A 17,856-nucleotide genomic window follows, 5' to 3' on the forward strand; every position below is an offset into this window, starting at 1 on the left:
GAGAGAGAGACCTTCACAAAAATAGCAAATGACAGTAACCAAGGTTACGGTTAGGGATGTTCGCTCCGGAGTCCGTTGTGCAGGAGTGCACGTAAGGAGGAGGAGGAGGAGGAGGAGGCAGGCTTGAGGAGGAAGGAGGAAGGAGGAAGGAGAGAAAGAGAGAGACCCACCTTGGATGAGTCATCTGCAGTGTTGGTCACCTCATTGATACACCAGGATTTTCAGTAACATAACATCCTCCTCCTCTCTGTCATTTTTTCCGGTGAGTCACTACAAACTACAAGTGTCACTACATATGCCTACACACATATTCCCACACCCAAAGAATCTTGTATGTGCGTATCTTTTCCCTGGAATGTTTGCATTAAGACACCATTTGAGAATAAAAAAATATGTCCCAGAAATTAGACATCATGTCCTCTGAAGGAGAGGGTTACACCGTTTTCCATTAAAGCCAAAGAGAGATGCAGAGAGATTGGTTGTGTGTAAATAAAAACAAGTATTGCTTAACAGTCTTCAATTAAGCAATGACAAAAGTTTCTTGTTCTGTCCTCTGCTAGATCGAGAATAACTAATATTAAACAAATTATAAAAAACAATATATATTTTAATAATAGGAAACCAATTGAAACTCTATATTGGTATCTACACCAATAAGGGACCATCAGACATACTAGGAGAATTGTGTGTTCTTAAGAAAAAGCTTTAGGAAATAATGATTGGCCCAACAAATTGTGATCAACTATTTCTGCCACATGTAAGTGTGAAAATGTACCAAACTCAGAGTGTATACAAATGCAGTAAACCACTGGAAAGCATCACTATTCAGATAGAATGCTTGCTCTTTAGGAATGACCAGGCATACTAAACCAGGATGTAAGGAGTCATCAATCAAGTCAAACTAAATTGCATTGGTTAGACCAGAGAGAGAGACAGTTGATGCCGCTCGGCTGAAACTCAGCATTCTGTGCTGGGCAGAAATTCTAGACCTGCTCAGAATACCCCTCCCCCAACCTGTGTCTGTTCAAAGACCACTACTGTTTGGGGGGGTCCTCCTCCTTCTCCCTCAGGTCAAAGAGGATGGCACCGAAAGCCATCTGAATAACCATCTGTGCTCCAGAGACACGGTGAGAGGAATATTAAAGCCCTTCTCATGGAGTGTGTGTTTAAGTTCCACAACAGCATATAGTACACACCTTAATAAACCAATAATAACCAGTAACTTGTTTCCCACCCCAGGGATCTGTCTCCAGCGGGGTGTTACCCAGACAGGAGACAGGAGACAGCCGTTGTGGGGCGGGGGGGTCCCAGCGTCCATAGCTTGTGTTCCTTCACAAAGTGAGGACCCACGCGCTGTTGGGTTACACTGTGTGTTAGCTTGGTTGCTCGGGATACATACACGTTCATACATACAATGAACGTCATGCAGGCAGTATGGAGCCAACTGTATTGGTCCCACCAACACTTCTGAATAACCAGAAACCAGATCTCTAAGGTGTGAACCCAATGAGCTAAATGTTGTGATGATTTATACAGCTCTACTAAAAGGACCACACTCTGTCAACACCATGCAAGGAGAAAATCAATATGTAATGAAATTTGATCTATAGTTGGAACTAAATGGATTGATTTCTAACAAACACTCGTCGATTAAGTGGCTTATTTATTAACAAAAATGGCAATACAAAGAAAGAATAAACTAAGCCCTGGCGTATCAAACATAAAAATCGAAACACAAAGGGGTTTGCGGGATTCAAAACTATCAATCGCAGTACAAATTCACCGTGGTGCACACTGATTACAAATCCTTACAAAAACAGGGGGAGGAAAAGGAGTAAGAACCTATTTACAACCGGTGTCAGTTGACTTTCCCAATGCAGAATCGCAAAATACATATCCAAAATCATTTATTTTTGTGTACATTTTCCCTCCTGCACCGGTCCTCTGTAAAAACATAGAAATGTGTCTTTCTTGTCTCCAGCATTGGTGACCCTCTGTGGCAACACCACAACTACGATCCAGCAAAATAAATAATAACAATGATAACATTAATAACAATAATACAATCAAACCGACTCCACCTACGCAGACTCCCCCTCAATGCACTGGTTACATTTGGCCATCAACAACCCTGAATATGTAGACTGGCTTTAGGAAGATGGAAGCCCACGTTGCGGCAGTCTGACCTCAGCTTTGTAAAAAAGGCCCTTTAGTGAGGCAGAGGGATATTGTGGAAAACAAACAGAAGTGGCTCATCAGCACCATGCTCACGAGCCACTGCAGTACACTGTGGTATACCGAACAGAGCTCTGGGTGAAGTGGAGTTAGTTATGTCATTGATGGTCATTGTAGCCTGCTTGTATTCAGAGGCTGCTGGAGACATTGAGGTCTAGTCTGACTGTGTCCTGGAGGTGCACCGTGTGCTTGGGGTAGGGAATGCACTAGGAGTGATGGTCTTCCCCATGTATGGCCTTATACTGGGCCATCTCCTCTGGAAACACCTTGCCCAGCTCAGAAATAAGAAGGCTCTTGAATTTCTGCAATTTCAAAAGAGAAAAACGTTTTTATATCTATTATAAATACATATAATATATTATATATAAAAATACACATACATGCAGATAAGACTACTGATACCCAGAGATAGGTTACTGTCATGGTTGTTAATAACATTTTGACCAGCGCAACATTAAATAGTGGATAGTGATCTTCAATACAGCTAATCCAATGATTATATCTGAAACATGTGTGTAGGTGATTCTCCTGATGTCTGTGATACATTTGAATGAACCTTTTCTTGATCATGAATGACTTATCAGTTGTGTTATGTGACTGTGGTCGTTACATTCTCCCATTATGAATGAATTTTTAAAGTGAGACACATTACAGATATGGGAAGCTTTTAATACATTCATAGTCTGGAGACGAGTGAAACAAATGGCACGTGAAATAGTCCAGATAATCTATCAAATTGGCAAGGCAATGACCACAAGCAGTGTTGCGGAACGGAACGTGTGAAAATAAGTCATTGAAAATGACGTGTTATTACGCTATCCTCAGAGAACAGTAATGCATTAGAATACTTGTTTGCTCTTTTGTGTAATCACTTTTAGCAGACACTGATCAAGGTCTGTGTGCGATCACCAACAGGACAAAGGCTGTCATTGAATGTATTCCAGAGTTAAGACATCACAGATGTAATTCAGACTACATTGACGACCACGTGACAGGGTTCATGTTGAAGATGGCAGTGAATACGTCAAAACATTAACCATAGCCTTCATTTACAAACTCTGCTGAGATTGCAGAGACAGAACCTCATTTACAAACACAACCCACAGTTATTTATGTGGTAATTTATTAGTATTTTAGCCCTCATATATATTGATTTGTCTCATATTCTTATAAAAAAGGTCAAATATAAATCACAAAAAATGAAAACTAGAATGTATGGATCAGCAAGGATTAGCGGTGTTGGGGGTTGTTCAGCGCTGGTGCGTGCACTCTAGTGGAAAATACCAAGAAGGTCTACTGTTGGAAGGTTCTGGCTTCAGCCCCCAACATCTGCATTCTACCCATCAGTATCATTGAACAAGATGCATAACCCTCTACCATTCATTAGCTACTGATCGATTTATTTATCGGTTGGTGACAATGTGCTAAATTACTAAATAGTAATGACAGGCCGAAGCTCAAACAATCAGTAATAGAAGGAGAGTGACTACCCTATGGAGGTGTATATTTCTGACAAAGGAGGACTATAAAGCAAAGACCCAGAGAGGTCTGTTGTCTTTTCTTACCGTCATAGTATCGATTTTCCCCTTCACTTGTTCGTTTTTGGCTAAGGCTCTTTCCAGACACTCCTTGGTGTAGAGTTGTGGGTTCCGTCCTTGGTCGATGTATCTGAGGGAGCAAGCGGCCACACTGGTTAAGACTGCCCTTGTTTGAAATGCTACTTATAGGATCTAGGCTACCACGCAGGATCATTTGATGATAGATCATTCTTGATATATCAAAATAGTGCTCCCATGTTCTGCTGTATGTAAAAATATATATATGAATATTGATGTTCAGGAAAATTAAAAGGAAAGTGTTAGGTCAGTACAACACATAACCACACGCACACGCACGCACACGCACGCACGCACGCACGCACACACACACACACACACACACACGATAGAGTACGATATATTATATAAGAGTGTATTCAAGGGTTTTATCAAAGATCGCAAACATGCTACAATTGCATGCATGGTTAACATGAGATCGATGAAGAGAGACTCACTCAAACGCCTCCAGAGGAACGTTGATCTCATGGAGCTGTTGACGACACTTATCGATATCTTGTAGTCCAGATATCATGAAATTTCTGCAACATAAAACGTCGAATTACAGAGCTTATCTAACAACACCTTAACCACGCTTTATATATATATAAAAATGATATACATAATTTCAGTTTGTGTGCATAACGTGACTTACAGTTTCTGATTCAGTCCTGTCTGGCTGCTGGGCTGGAAGTCGCTCACGATGATCCCGAGTTGCCGAATATTCTCCACAAACTTCTCGAGATGCTCTTCTAGATTGTCAAACCGTTCCGCCATTTTTAAATGACTCTAATGACTGACAACACAATATATGTATCATTAGATTACAGCAATAATTTGACAATTCATAGCCTAGCTTCCTCTGGATGAGATGTTATCAACCTGTTTCCGGCAGTGTGAGAGCCAATGGCTGATGAGAATGCTCAGCTACCTTGGATATAACCAATCATGGTTTGTCGTATTTCGATTGCAAAAGTCGTAAAACGTCGTTAGGGACCTGCTTCATTGTACCCATGGACCTATAGGATTGTACCAGGGCAGTCTCATCATAAGTACATCCACAAACCTAAACGACGCCTGCTTTTTTAAGTACTTGGTAGCACCCTTCTCCCCTGAGTTGTCAGATAGCGTTTGCGGCGACATTATGCATTTCACTGAAGGTATATCAATGAATGGGTTGTATAAGAATGTGGCTGGCCTATTCTCTACTCCCACCATTTATGTAACCTGCACGTCGGTCGCAGCATCCTAATGAACCCACATGCAAACCTTCTCCTCTACAACCTGAGTATAGAGTATAGTGTACTCTATATATGTTATGTTGAAGAATAATATACAGTCCATGAATAGTGTACTCTATATATGTTATGTTGAAGAATAATATACAGTCCATGAAAAATATGGCTGCTATTAAGATACTGCTAATGATATTATAGCCCTATTCATTTTTTTTTAATAAAGTGCATTATCTTAATAAAGTTAATGCACGAAAAGCCGATGAGGGTCTGTTACAGCTCGCATCATCCTTTCCGCACGAACGCATATCCAGTCATATTTAATTAAAAAATATCAAATAAAATATGACGGTTTTGTGTGTCGATTATCTATTCTGCTGTGATGTTGCAGCCAGTTCATACGAATATGAAAACAATTAAGGACATCAGGAGAATATTTCATTTTATCAACAGTAGGCTTCTGATTAACGTGCATGTATTCCCATCATGTTCAGAGAAATCAGTTTCCCCCACACGCTTTGCGTTACGCAATAGGGCCTATCTTTTTTTTTTTCAAATTAATATTAATGAGGTCTATGTCTTTCGGCGTAAATGATCAATTTTGAGTCCACATCCTCGCATCTATCTCCGCTGTCATTACTCATTCACCCCCGCCGGTATACGCATACATCGGAAGCCTTCGACGCCCGGCGGGAGCGTGCGAGCTCGAGCGCTGTATACGAAGGAGGGAGCGGGCGCGCGCCTCCATGGTACGGATTACCCGCGGTTTGGATCGTCGTCCTTAGCAACATTGGGGCTCGTGTTGCAGCAGCTGCGCGCGTATCAAAGGCTCTCATTCGTGCTGCAGGTCAGACCGACGGGAGCTTTGTGAATGTGAACCTCACTCAATACACCGGAATCCCGTCTTTTGGCGCATTCGGAGCGGTTCTGGATTCCAGCCGTATGTGGTAAGCATATTACGGCGCATAGGGCGCATGTTATTAACGCAGTCAGACGGGATAGCATAGCCCACATCGTTACGGTGATTGATTTGTGAGAAAAAAAAACGGTGATGGGATAGCCTACCATAGGTTTGGACGACGTTTAAATACGTGTGTGTGTGATTGTTATTTAGGGAAATGTATGAGTTACGCACGAGCGACGCAAGCCCAACGCCTATTTATTGAGTGTGATTTGTATTGTTTTCAGTCGATCCACTTCAAGATGATGCACTGAGGAAAAAAAGCCCACAGCCCACAGTTTGTCTTCACCTCCGCCTGCAGTGATTAGAGGGATTGCCGCATTCGTTGGTCGTCGCTCATCGGGCTTTCGTCGCCTTTTATTACCGGGACCGGGAGAACGGTGCTATCTCGCCCTGTACTCGGCGACAATATAATGGCCACTCTACTGCGGAAGATCGGTCTCATTCGTCTACACGACCGAGACACCGAGGACCCCAAACACCACCAGGGATCTCTAAAAGGGACGAAGGGCCACCAGAAAAACAACGCCAAGCACTGTCAGACCACCAACGAGACCAACATCCTGAGTACCCCCGAGATCAAGGCCAAGAAGCTGGACCTGCACAGCAAGGACAAGGAACGTCCCGGGAAGGAGAAGCAGCAGCAGCAACAGCAGCAGCAGCAGCAGCAGACGGCGGGAGGAGGAGGGGTCCTCGGCGGCGCCTCGATACCCCCGCACCGGCAGCACTGCACCCAGGTCCGGACGCGGCGGCTCATGAAGGAGCTGCAGGAGATCCGGCGGTTAGGGGACAACTTTATCACGGTAGAACTGGTGGACGACAACCTCTTCGACTGGAATGTCAAGTTGCACCAGGTGGACAAAGACTCTGCGCTGTGGCAGGACATGAAGGAGACGAACACCGAGTTCATCCTACTGAATGTCACTTTCCCCGACAATTTCCCCTTCTCGCCGCCGTTCATGCGGGTGCTCACCCCCCGCCTGGAGAACGGCTACGTGCTGGACGGGGGCGCGATATGCATGGAGCTGCTCACACCCCGCGGCTGGTCCAGCGCCTACACCGTGGAAGCCGTTATGAGGCAGTTTGCCGCAAGCCTTGTAAAAGGACAGGTGAGGGGTCATTATGTAGATATGCTGAACATCACATTCACGGCTAAGCGTTTATAATTCGTTTTGGACAATTCGTAATGAAAGATGATTTGTGTCCACTCTTGTTTCGTGCGTAATTAATGCGTAAAAGGCACGATTATAGTCACAATCTTCCTAGTGCGTTTTTTCAAAGCATGATCCGATGTCTCGGGTCGCTCTGTCGTAGAGGAGATGGTTTGGTGAGGCTCTCTGGAATATTATTCATATGTCAAGCGGCGGCCATTTCACGAATCGCAGTCTCAGCAGCATCATCTCCTCTGCGATGTGTTCCCAGCGTCTCGTCCTCTCGCCTCCCCGCGTTTCCCATTCTGTTCAATAAATAGAGCCAAAACGTCTGCCGATTTGGTCAGATGTTTCATGCATTTAAATGTCAATTGGATTGTAAAATAGGTTTTAAATAAAGGCTATGTTTATGTAGACTGTTGACGGTCATGGTGACATTAAATATGTTATCGTCACAGACCATCGTATTAAGACCAGTTGGTGACCGAAGCTGGGAAGATTATGTAATCCTGGTTCCCCCCCCCCCCCCCCCCCCCCCACACACACACACACACAAACGCACACACACACACACACACACACACACACACACAGACACAGACACAGACACACACACACACACACACACACACACATACACACACACACCAGTTTTATATTGCACTGCAGTATGGGCATGGTAGCATTTCCAATGCGACTCGGGGTTATTTGTAGCATTCCCAGAAAAAATCGTTTTGTTATCATTCTATGAATAAATATCAGTGTATCAGTGTTCTGCCGGTATGTCACAGCGTTGTCATGACAGCATTATGACAGGAGAGCTTATGCAGGCCTGGCACTGGAAACCCCAGTTGATTATTCCACACCATTACCTGGACATTGGAGTAATGAACGTGTGTTAAACATTAGGGTTAGGGAACGTGAATGATTGAAGCTTTTGTCACTTGGTAGGTTTTAATATAGTATAGATCATTAAAAATAAATGAATAGCCTCTACGAATGAAGGCTGTTTTCTTGCTAGCTGATCTGCAGTGTTCCGTTGCAATGTCCTCCATCTCCTGATTGTTGATGGAAACAAACAATATTGATTTATTGCGCTTCTATGGGGTGTGTGTTTTTGTGTGTGTGTGTGTGTGTGTGTGTGTGTGTGTATGTGTGTGTGTGTGTTCATAAGAGAGCGATGGCTCTCACAAACACATACACACCTGCATCATAACCGCCCCCCCCCCCCTCCCTCCACGCACGCCAACACAAACACACAAGTACACAAACACAAACGGAAACTCACCCTTTAAATACATGATAAATATTGGCCTTTGGTATGAATATACCAAAGTGTCCTCCCCCGCCAGCTATATTTATACATGAGGGGGAGCCGGCTATGACAGAGGGGTGATCCATAAGTCAATAAAGCTAAGCAGCTGCTGATGTGTACAAACACAAACACAGACACACTCTCACACACAGGGAGATTTAAGATTTAAAACTCACGGCTGAGAGCAGGTTAAGATAAGATGATGATTTGCCAACTCTGGAAATCCTACATATGCATTATTAGTATATTGATCCAGGTAAGGCATCATTAGGCCATCCATTTTCTGATGTATGTGGGCACAAGAGCATACGCATTTGATAGCGATGATATTAGCTCTGCATTCAGCCCCTCTCAGTCACAGTCGAGCCTTATATAGAGCCCATTGACCTTGGATTGAAAACATAGAATCGTGTTAGCTGAAGTGACTATCACCACCATCCTTCATCGATAGCTGACAACCAGTGGGAAATGCTTAAAACAAAATGTTTATGAGCTTTTAAATCCAAAGCATTAATTTGAAGGTGTGGTGTGAAGTTCTAGTCTAACACCATTAATGTGTTCTCCAGAAAATATTAATTCATATCTACATCGTAGAAAGCCAGCAGTCCCAATGGAGTTGTGATATACCATTGGCTGATATTTATTTGCAAAATTAACTCACAGGGCAATCGTGGTGGGCCAGAGCACTAACATAGATAAACACACACACACACACACACACACACACACACACACACACACACACACACACACACACACACACACACACACACACAAATATATATAAATATTGAATTTGTTAATTTCTGTTTCTTTTTCCCTTTTTTCATCTCTCCTCAAGTCATCATCTTTTTCACTTTTACGAACTCAAACAAAAACACACACACACACGCATACACACACACACACACACACACACACACACACACACACACACACACACACACACGTTGTGTCTTCTAGGCCACCTTTGAACATGGAGCTGCTCCCCTTAGCACTCTGAGCACATCAGTGCTAATTGAAGCCTAATACTCTCCTTTAATGTCTGCATTCTGCTTTTCTCTCAGATCGGCACATACTCGTGTTTTTTTTCTCTCTCTCTCTCTCTCTCTCTCTCTTCTCTCTCTCTCTCCATCTCCCCATCGCTCTCGCTCTCATATACACAGGGATTCAACCAATCACTCGCATACTCCAAGGCTACAGCTCCTAATGCCGTCAGAGACCTCCAGCAAATACACGACAATATCGCCATGTCACTCATCACCATGGCAATCACAATTCACCACCAGCTGGGAATCGCCATAGTAATATCAAAGAGCTGAGACCGACCATTTTGAGCAAGTAACAGCACACACACAAAAACACACATTCTAGGGTAGGGTAATATATGATCTAAATCTCGACATCTCCTTTAAAATTGTATTGAAGCGATTAAAGCACATTTTCAGTACAGTGCAATACAATTCAGCTCTGCCAGTCCAAAAGATGGCAGCATGTAAAAGTAATGTAGTAAAGATGTATTAGCATTTATCTATTAGTACCACACATAGACAATTGTTTATTTTAGATCTGGGTGTATCCGCTTTTTGTGTGTCTGTGTTTGTATGTGTGTGTGTGTGTGTGTGTGTGTGTGTGTGTGTGTGTGTGTGTGTGTGTGTGTGTGTGTGTGTGTGTGTGTGTGTGTGTGTGTGTGTGTGTGTGTGGAAAGACTGAAGGAAGGGGAGGAACAGTTTTGGTAGAAGTAGAAGAAAGCAGGAGGGAAAGAGAAGTGTTGATAAGAAGACAGAGAGAGAGAGAGACAAAGCGCCAGAGAGAAAGGGAGCCCAACACTTCTTGTGTTTGTGTCTTCTGCTGTCCAATTGAGCCCAGAAGACAATAGCGCATTTGGAAAGAGATCAGTGTGAAACTGAGGCCAGCAACAAAGTACAGCAAATATTTGTTAACAAACAACACACTTTGCTTCAAGTAGCGCCAGGCCTCACTTTAACACGCTTCCATCTCCTGTTAAGATGAGCACAACGAGGGGGACCAGGGCCAGAACTATTCCTGGTGTGCTCGACGCACACAGATGCATAGCTGTACGTCCCTTAACCTCTGTGTAATACCCTCTCAAAGCACGTAATACGGAAGGATAAAGCCTGCAACGCTCTCATGCCTGTGTCATGGCGGGTGCATGAACGTTTTTCATTTTAAGCCACCGTCACCATGGCAGCCATACCTCCAATCCTCTGTTGAATTTGTCACAGGCAAAAGCCCACACCTTTGCTCTTTGTTTTTTCCTCATCCTCTGTCTACCTGAACATCCAAGCGGACCGACCGCCCGACACTGGGGGTCTGGTCCTCTCCAGTCTCCGTCTCACGTGATAACCTAGTGTTCCACACTCCCCCGGACTGGGAGGGCTCGGGGTGGGGGTGGGGAATGGGGGGGTTGTAAGGACATAGTCTCCGTTGTGATTGAGCGTGATATGGTCAAATGTCCACGTTGAGAACGTGTGTGTGTGTGTGTCAGCCGTTCCCCGTCGTCAGTGGGAGCACAGCTATTCCGAAAGGTGTCTCTGTGGTCTCGTCCAGAAACGCACGTGAGCGATCAGAGGTCCGGCGACGATGCCAACAAACAGCGGCGATGTGGTTTTGACGTAGGCCGTTAGCCATTGCTTGATTCATTCACTGATGTTTGCTGACTCGCTTACCAAAATGGCTGCCTCAATCCCTCGTCCTCTGCCCATCTGTCTGTGTGCCGCCCTCCCCACCACCCCCCTCCCCCCCGTCTCTCTCCGTAGGGACGTATCTGCAGGAAAGCGGGGAAGTCCAAGAAGGCCTTCAGCCGCAAGGAGGCGGAGGCCACCTTTAAGTCCCTGGTGAAGACCCACGAGAAGTACGGCTGGGTCTCCCCTCCCGTGTCCGACGGCTGAGGCTTCTGCACTGCCCCGGCCCCCCTTGTGACCTCCAGCACCCGTCGCCGCCCCCCATCCACCTCCTCACCCCCTCCTGCCCCGGGGATACAAGACCTCATCGACACCTTAACGATGACATCATCATGCTAACTCAACGCCACTCTTTCATCATATAAAAAAAATCTCGATGGGGGGGGGGGGGGGGGGATTTGGATGTCTTTTCTGCGGTTTATATCGTTTTCCTCGGGACTCATTTTTGCAAAGAACGACGACGGAAGAACCTAGGAGCACCGGACGAAGCCTCGTTCCTCCTCCGGCTGCTCCTCTGCTTTGGGTCAGGTGACCCAAGGACCGTCTCATCATTGGCTATTTATTAGTATTATTTTATTTTATTTTTTGCCGACAAACAGGAACCCAGCAGGACCCATGTGACCTCACCAGCTGGTGACCCGAAAGACAATTGAATGAAGGAAATTGCTCCGCCATCTTTTTCTCACCCCCTCTCTCCCCCCCCCCCCCCAACCCACAATGCACAGAGCACTCAGGCGACATCACTTCCTGTCGTCGTGCTACTTGTTCTGGTCACATTTGCATATAAATAAAGTTGTTAGTATTTAATAGATGGGCAAGTGCACTAGTGATTTTACGCACTCATCTGACCCCCCCCCCTCTCCCCCTCCTTTCTCTACTTCATTTTGACCGGGCCGTTGTTCACACTTCAATGCAACATGATGATTGTAATTCCTATGGAGCTGTGCTCTCTCTCTCTCTCTCTCTCTCTCTCTCTCTCGTTTCGTTGCGCTCCATCTCTTTTTGTGGCTATATTTAGAGCTCACTGTTTGGTAGTTAAATATCGATTTCTCATTGAGAAAGAGTCACACATTGCTATATGCAGAGAATGTCTGTCAATCCCCGCTCTCTCTCTCTCTCTCTCTCTCTCTCTCTCTCTATTTCATATTCTCTCTTTCCTCTCATATTAATGTGTGTGTAGGAGAGGAAGGAGAAATGTTATTCCCATGATTTATATACCAGATGGTACAGCTGATGGCCAGGCTTCAGCGCCCGTGTTTGTGTACGCATGTTTGTGTGTGTGTTTGTGTGTGGCTGTGTGTGTGTGTGTGTGTGTGTGTGTGTGTGTGTGTGTGTGTGTGTGTCAGACAGCTAGGGAGACAACCCTTTAACAAAAAGAAAAGATTATTTACCCTGGATGACAAGTGCTTGCAGAAATGGCTGTTTTTCTGTCTTGTTATGTCATGTCTGTGCGTCTCGGGCTAACAACCACAGACAAACACACATACACGCACCGACGCGCATAGATGAACACACACAAACAGGGATGCCCACCATAGACACACCCACACACATATGGGGATATACCACACAAACACGCAATGCTCAGCGGGTCGCGTCACTGATCGCACACGGTGCACCTGCTGGAGGCACCGATGCACCAGCAGAGGCCCACGTGCACGCAGGAGTACCCCAGGAGACCGGCTTCAGGGGTCTCCAGACAGGGGGGGACGGGGCGCGGTGCTTAATCAATGTGGCTGTGGTGTCGGTTGATTTTACATCCACAGCCATTAAGCACCGCTATCAATCTGTTCCGTCCCAGTAACGGCACGGCATGTGCAGAACCCTCCTGCTCCCCCATCTGTGTGCGCGTGTGTGCGCGCGTGTGTGTGTGTGTGTGTGTGTGTGTGTGTTGTTTACCTCAGCTTCTACTGCATGTCAGTCAAATGTCAAAGGGGAAGCTGCTAATTGGCCTGACATTTCTGCAGAGCTCCATTCGAGGAAGAAGAGGGAGAGGGAAGAGTGACATTTGTCACTCCCCTCTCCCATGTCAGCAGGGGAGCGACTGAATCACCACAGAGGCCCCCTACATCGCTGTATGCCCCCTGAAACAAACACGCTGTTCCCATGGCACTTCCTGATTGGCTTTGGCTGCTATCAGTTTTTAACATTAGTCAATCCAAAGCCAGAACTGTCCAAAATGCCTGTATGTGTGTGTGTGTGTGTGTGTGTGTATGTGTGTGTGTGTGTGTGTGTGTGTGTGTGTGTGTGTGTGGTACACGCCCTCTTTGTTAAAAAAATGAAAAGAGAAAACATAGCACCATCTGGTATGTGGTCATGTGTGTTTGTCCTCTATTAACTTGGCTCTTCATTTCAGGGTTGGTTGTATTGTGTTCTCTTGGCCTACGAGCGAAAGGAGACCATTTAAAAATGAATTATTATATGACAAAATATCTGAAAAACTTGAGTGTGTTGCTGGTCTCAAGAGAATCATTTTGTGATCTAGTTTAGATGGGTAGTTTAAAGACACTAAACAGGTTATGTTGTAATATATCTGCATGTGATATGTGAGTGTAGTAGCTAGCTAGATCTTTTTTTCAAGAAAAGCAAGAAAAAACGGACAAACAAAATTCAACAGCAAACGCTTCTCTTCTTCTTCTCTCTTCTTTTATCTGTTCTGTACGTACCTTCTTTTCTCCTTTCTAAGTGTCCTGAATATGTCACCTTGTGTTTTATGAATGTTTGTGTTTTAATTTATTTGTGGTTTGCCAAAATGAAGATTTTCAAAGCATGTCGCAGGGATTGTCACCGCAGAAGAAATAGAAACGAAAAAAAAGGAAACAAAACTATGAATGATAGCCCAGGCGTCAGTGTTCTGGCAGGGAGTTGTGTCCACATCTTGGGGACTACACACACCAAGCTTTCTATTAAGGTTGCTGTCTATTGAATATGGAAAGCAACACATAATAGACACAATAGTAGGATTAGGAAATTGTTCCAGAAATATGTCCCCTGATTGACATCATCACCCTCCATTGGGCTGAAAGCGGAGGTGTGCCCCGCCCCTTACTGGTCTCATGATCTCAGTCCCAGTACAACCTCTGTGTTGCTTTAATTACACCCACAGGGGTCTGACCTGTGACCTGGTTTTATCGGTTCCTATCACCCCCCCACACAGGCCCTAGCCCCCCCCCCGCCCCCTCCAGATAACAACACAAAGGGTTTCGGACAAGACCAAGATCATGGATTTCAAAGAAAATAAAAAGACGAGAGGTCGTTGCAAGACCAAACAGGAATGTGCAATAAAAGCTACAGCTTATTCAAACCCTGCAGATTTGGAAGTTGTGTTTTTTTTGTTGACACTTTGCAGACACTGAATATCACACACCTGGGTAACTATATCTCTCAGTGGATGTAATACATTTGAATGCTATCCATGTTAATGGTCAAACATACTCTTGTGATGCTGTCTGTGCGGCCTGTCTGTCTGTGCTCCTCTAGTTGACCCAAGCATCCTTGGTGAGCAGTCTAATCCCCTGGCCTCTTCACTAATAGGTCTTTATCACAGAGTGGCTAAGCTGGAACACACTGTTCCTGTGTTCCTTTCGCCCCTGACATTGTACCTGGTATTTGTGTGTGTGTGTGTAAATATGTGTGTATGAGTGTGTGCAATGTGTGTGTGTGCGTGTGCTTGTGCTTTAAAGAAGTATAGAGTGTGTTGATGCACGGGCAAATGGGACAGATAAAGAGGCCGATATTCAACGGCAAACCAAAAAAACATTTGAAGGGTAGCATTGTCAAGGTTATTATGTTCCCCTCTCTGTCGCTCTCTTCCCCACTATCTCTCTTTCCTAAACGCTATCTCTCACCCCGCTCTCTCTCTGGGCATTAAAGAGGAGCCTAAAGGCCGCTGATGCACTAAACCGTATCGGATCGTAGGGTCGTTAGAATCCAGCCAGCGTATCAAAGCTGTCTGCCTCCACTGCACTAAACAATACCTTTAAAACGGACAAACCCGTTTCTTCATGGTGAATAATGCATGAATGAGACTAGCTGTACAGTGCAGAGACTGGACACATGCACACACATTGGATTAAGCATACGCTCACGCCAGACATCTTGGAATGAGACGCTGACCTGACAATAGTACCGCTCATGAAGAAAGAGACGGAGTGTGGATCGCAAAAAATGACATGAGAGACAGAGACAGAGAGTAGGACACAGCGAAAGAGAGTGACAGATGGGAGGATTGGATAACGCCACGCTTAATAACCTGTAGACATTTAGGATTTTTTTTTTTAATTTCCTGAGGAGTCCAAGAAGCCAACCTCAGAGAAAGCACACACAGAAATGTACGTGAATGTTTGTGCACGCTGACACTTGAAATGCCAGAGAAAGCTAAACAGCCCAAAACATTCATTATTAAGCTGCCAGACAACAGAATGTGATTCCCCAAAGGTTACCTGGACACTGACTCACCAAAACACACACACACAGAGGAGGAGGATCAATAGAGCTAGAGGACACTAGCATAGTATCCACTGGTCCATTCCTCATCCTAGTAGAATTAAGGCCAAAAGCACAATGTAAGGCATACATTAATGCAAAAAAACAAAGAAGCAAGGCAGCACAACCTTATTGAGGCCATTGAGAACAACTTCAAAACAAAATACCTCACAGTATGGATGTCTGTTGGGACACAAGCTGGATTAGCGCTTTCTATTTCTGACCAGGAGAACATCCCACCGTGCCATTACATTCATCAGATAACATTAGTTTTTTTTAAACTCCACACTCTTCTATTTGCCTAACACACACACACACACACACACACACACACACACACACGCACACACACACGCACACACACACGCACACACACACACACACACACACACACACACACACACACACACACACACACACACACACACACACATACTCACATACACACACAGCCACAATGCTGATATCTCCCAGAATGCATCAGCAATGTCAAGGGCCAAGGATGTTTGCGCACTGTGTCACATGCGCACACAGTGTATAAGTAGGGACCTTTCTTGCTTTGCAGGGCAGGGAGGGATGAGGAGGGGGTGTGGAGAGGGAGCTACAGGCAATGGGAAATTTCAAGCAGAACAGGCGGGATGGGAATTTAGTTTATTTATTATCCTATGGATATTGGTTATTTATTATTGTATGGACTCCATACATAATGCATGGCTGGTTTTCCATTGCCTCACCATGCCATTAAATTATGCATTCCCTCTTTCTGAGATCCATGGAGCAGGGGAAGTGGTGTGTGTGGAGGCGTGGGAGTGAAGTGTGAACTTGTGTGTGTGTGTGTGTGTGTGTGTGTGTGTGTGTGTGTGTGTGTCTGTGTGTGTGTGTGTGTGTGTGTGTGTGTGTGTGTGTGTGTTCGTTGAGAATGGGATTTCCAATCATTTCTTAAAGTAGTACGTTGTGTTGTGTAGCAAACAGCATCAGAAAATAAATGTGCTCTTGTTTTTCGGAAACAGTATCTCATTATTTCCGAAAAAATTATATCGGAAATAATATTTCATTGATTCTGAAAAACAAGGGCATATTTTTTTTTCGGAATCCATCATATACCAAGAGAAGTGATCTTTTACTTGAAAGCTCTTTTTCATAGAAGCAAACATGTCCCGCCTGTTGGTTGAATTTATTTTGGTTTAAGAGGTTTGGTACCGTCGTTCGGATATACTGGTGTCCACCAATAATATGGATGGATGGTATTGTTATTCGTCTGTCCCTTTTGTGCAGGCACCTCAGGGCTTTGGGGTTGTCCAGACGGAAAGCCCGTCCTGATATGTTTGACATCGTGGCGTTTCTCCAGGATCAGTTGAACCCATATGGCTTCACGAACATAAGAGGATGCATCTGAAATCCAATCTCTTCTGTTACATGTGATCAAGCGAACAGTTTGATTACATCATTTGACATGGTTACTAATACCTTAGATATCTTATATCAACCCCTCTACCTGTAATCCCCTGTGGAGGGTTTGGCTGATGGGCAGCATCCACCTTACTCACCCTTCAGGAGGGAGTTTATCAGGCTATTTGGAGGAATCCTATTCATTCAGAAAAACAGTTCAGAGTTATTTGAGCTAACCCTACAGAATTCTGAGCTAACCCTAATTCAGAAAGACAAGAGCACAGTTGATTTTCTCAAGTGAGAATACCCCATTCCATTGGGTGTATCATCCCAGGATGGAGCAGCTGACACTGAGCACATGCTCAAAGTAACTTTGGATGTAGTAATGGAATGGATTCACAGAGGCATTAAAGACCCACAAAGCAGAACTCTAAAGTGGAATAAAAACTTTATAAAAGATGTCCCTAAAGCCTATCAAGTTCAAAGTTCCATCAAACCCCAGAAAAGCTATGCGTTTTTTATTGAGGAATCAATTTTCAGCAAACCTTTTCTGGCGATTAGCCTAGCCACCTAGCCATCATCATACAGCGATATGAAAATATATGGATGACCCCAGTCGGGCAATAGGTCAACCACCTGCTTATGGATTGTCAAAAATGTCTTAATATGCCAGGAAATGGGATGGATGTGCACTTCTCTGTCCTTAGCCAAGCTGCTCAATATAGTGCTCCACTCTACCAAGACTCAGGGAACCCAAAACGGCTTCTTTGGTTTTAAAAAATGGT

The 17,856-nt window shown here is 44.6% G+C and overlaps 2 protein-coding genes across 2 annotated transcripts; one reads left to right on the forward strand and one right to left on the reverse strand.

The window, feature by feature from the left end:
* Nucleotides 1-1,645: 1,645 nt before the first annotated feature.
* On the reverse strand, nucleotides 1,646-4,712 carry med10 (mediator complex subunit 10). The gene is made up of 4 exons (XM_079749012.1): nucleotides 4,486-4,712; nucleotides 4,289-4,372; nucleotides 3,801-3,903; nucleotides 1,646-2,537 (listed from the first exon to the last, which is right to left on the reverse strand). Exons 1-4 carry the CDS (start codon nucleotides 4,605-4,607, stop codon nucleotides 2,442-2,444), a joined length of 405 nt encoding a protein of 134 aa, XP_079605138.1. The 5' UTR covers nucleotides 4,608-4,712; the 3' UTR covers nucleotides 1,646-2,441.
* Nucleotides 4,713-6,439: 1,727 nt separating this feature from the next.
* ube2ql1 (ubiquitin conjugating enzyme E2 QL1) lies at nucleotides 6,440-11,404 on the forward strand (the record flags this gene model as incomplete). Its single annotated transcript, XM_079748900.1, has 2 exons — nucleotides 6,440-7,135; nucleotides 11,273-11,404. The coding sequence occupies 2 exons, from the start codon at nucleotides 6,440-6,442 to the stop codon at nucleotides 11,402-11,404; spliced, it is 828 nt and encodes a 275-aa protein (XP_079605026.1).
* Between the last annotated feature and the right edge of the window lie 6,452 nt (nucleotides 11,405-17,856).

Source organism: Pollachius pollachius (assembly GCF_949987615.1).
Source record: "Pollachius pollachius genome assembly, chromosome: 13".
NCBI classification, from domain to species: domain Eukaryota; kingdom Metazoa; phylum Chordata; class Actinopteri; order Gadiformes; family Gadidae; genus Pollachius; species Pollachius pollachius.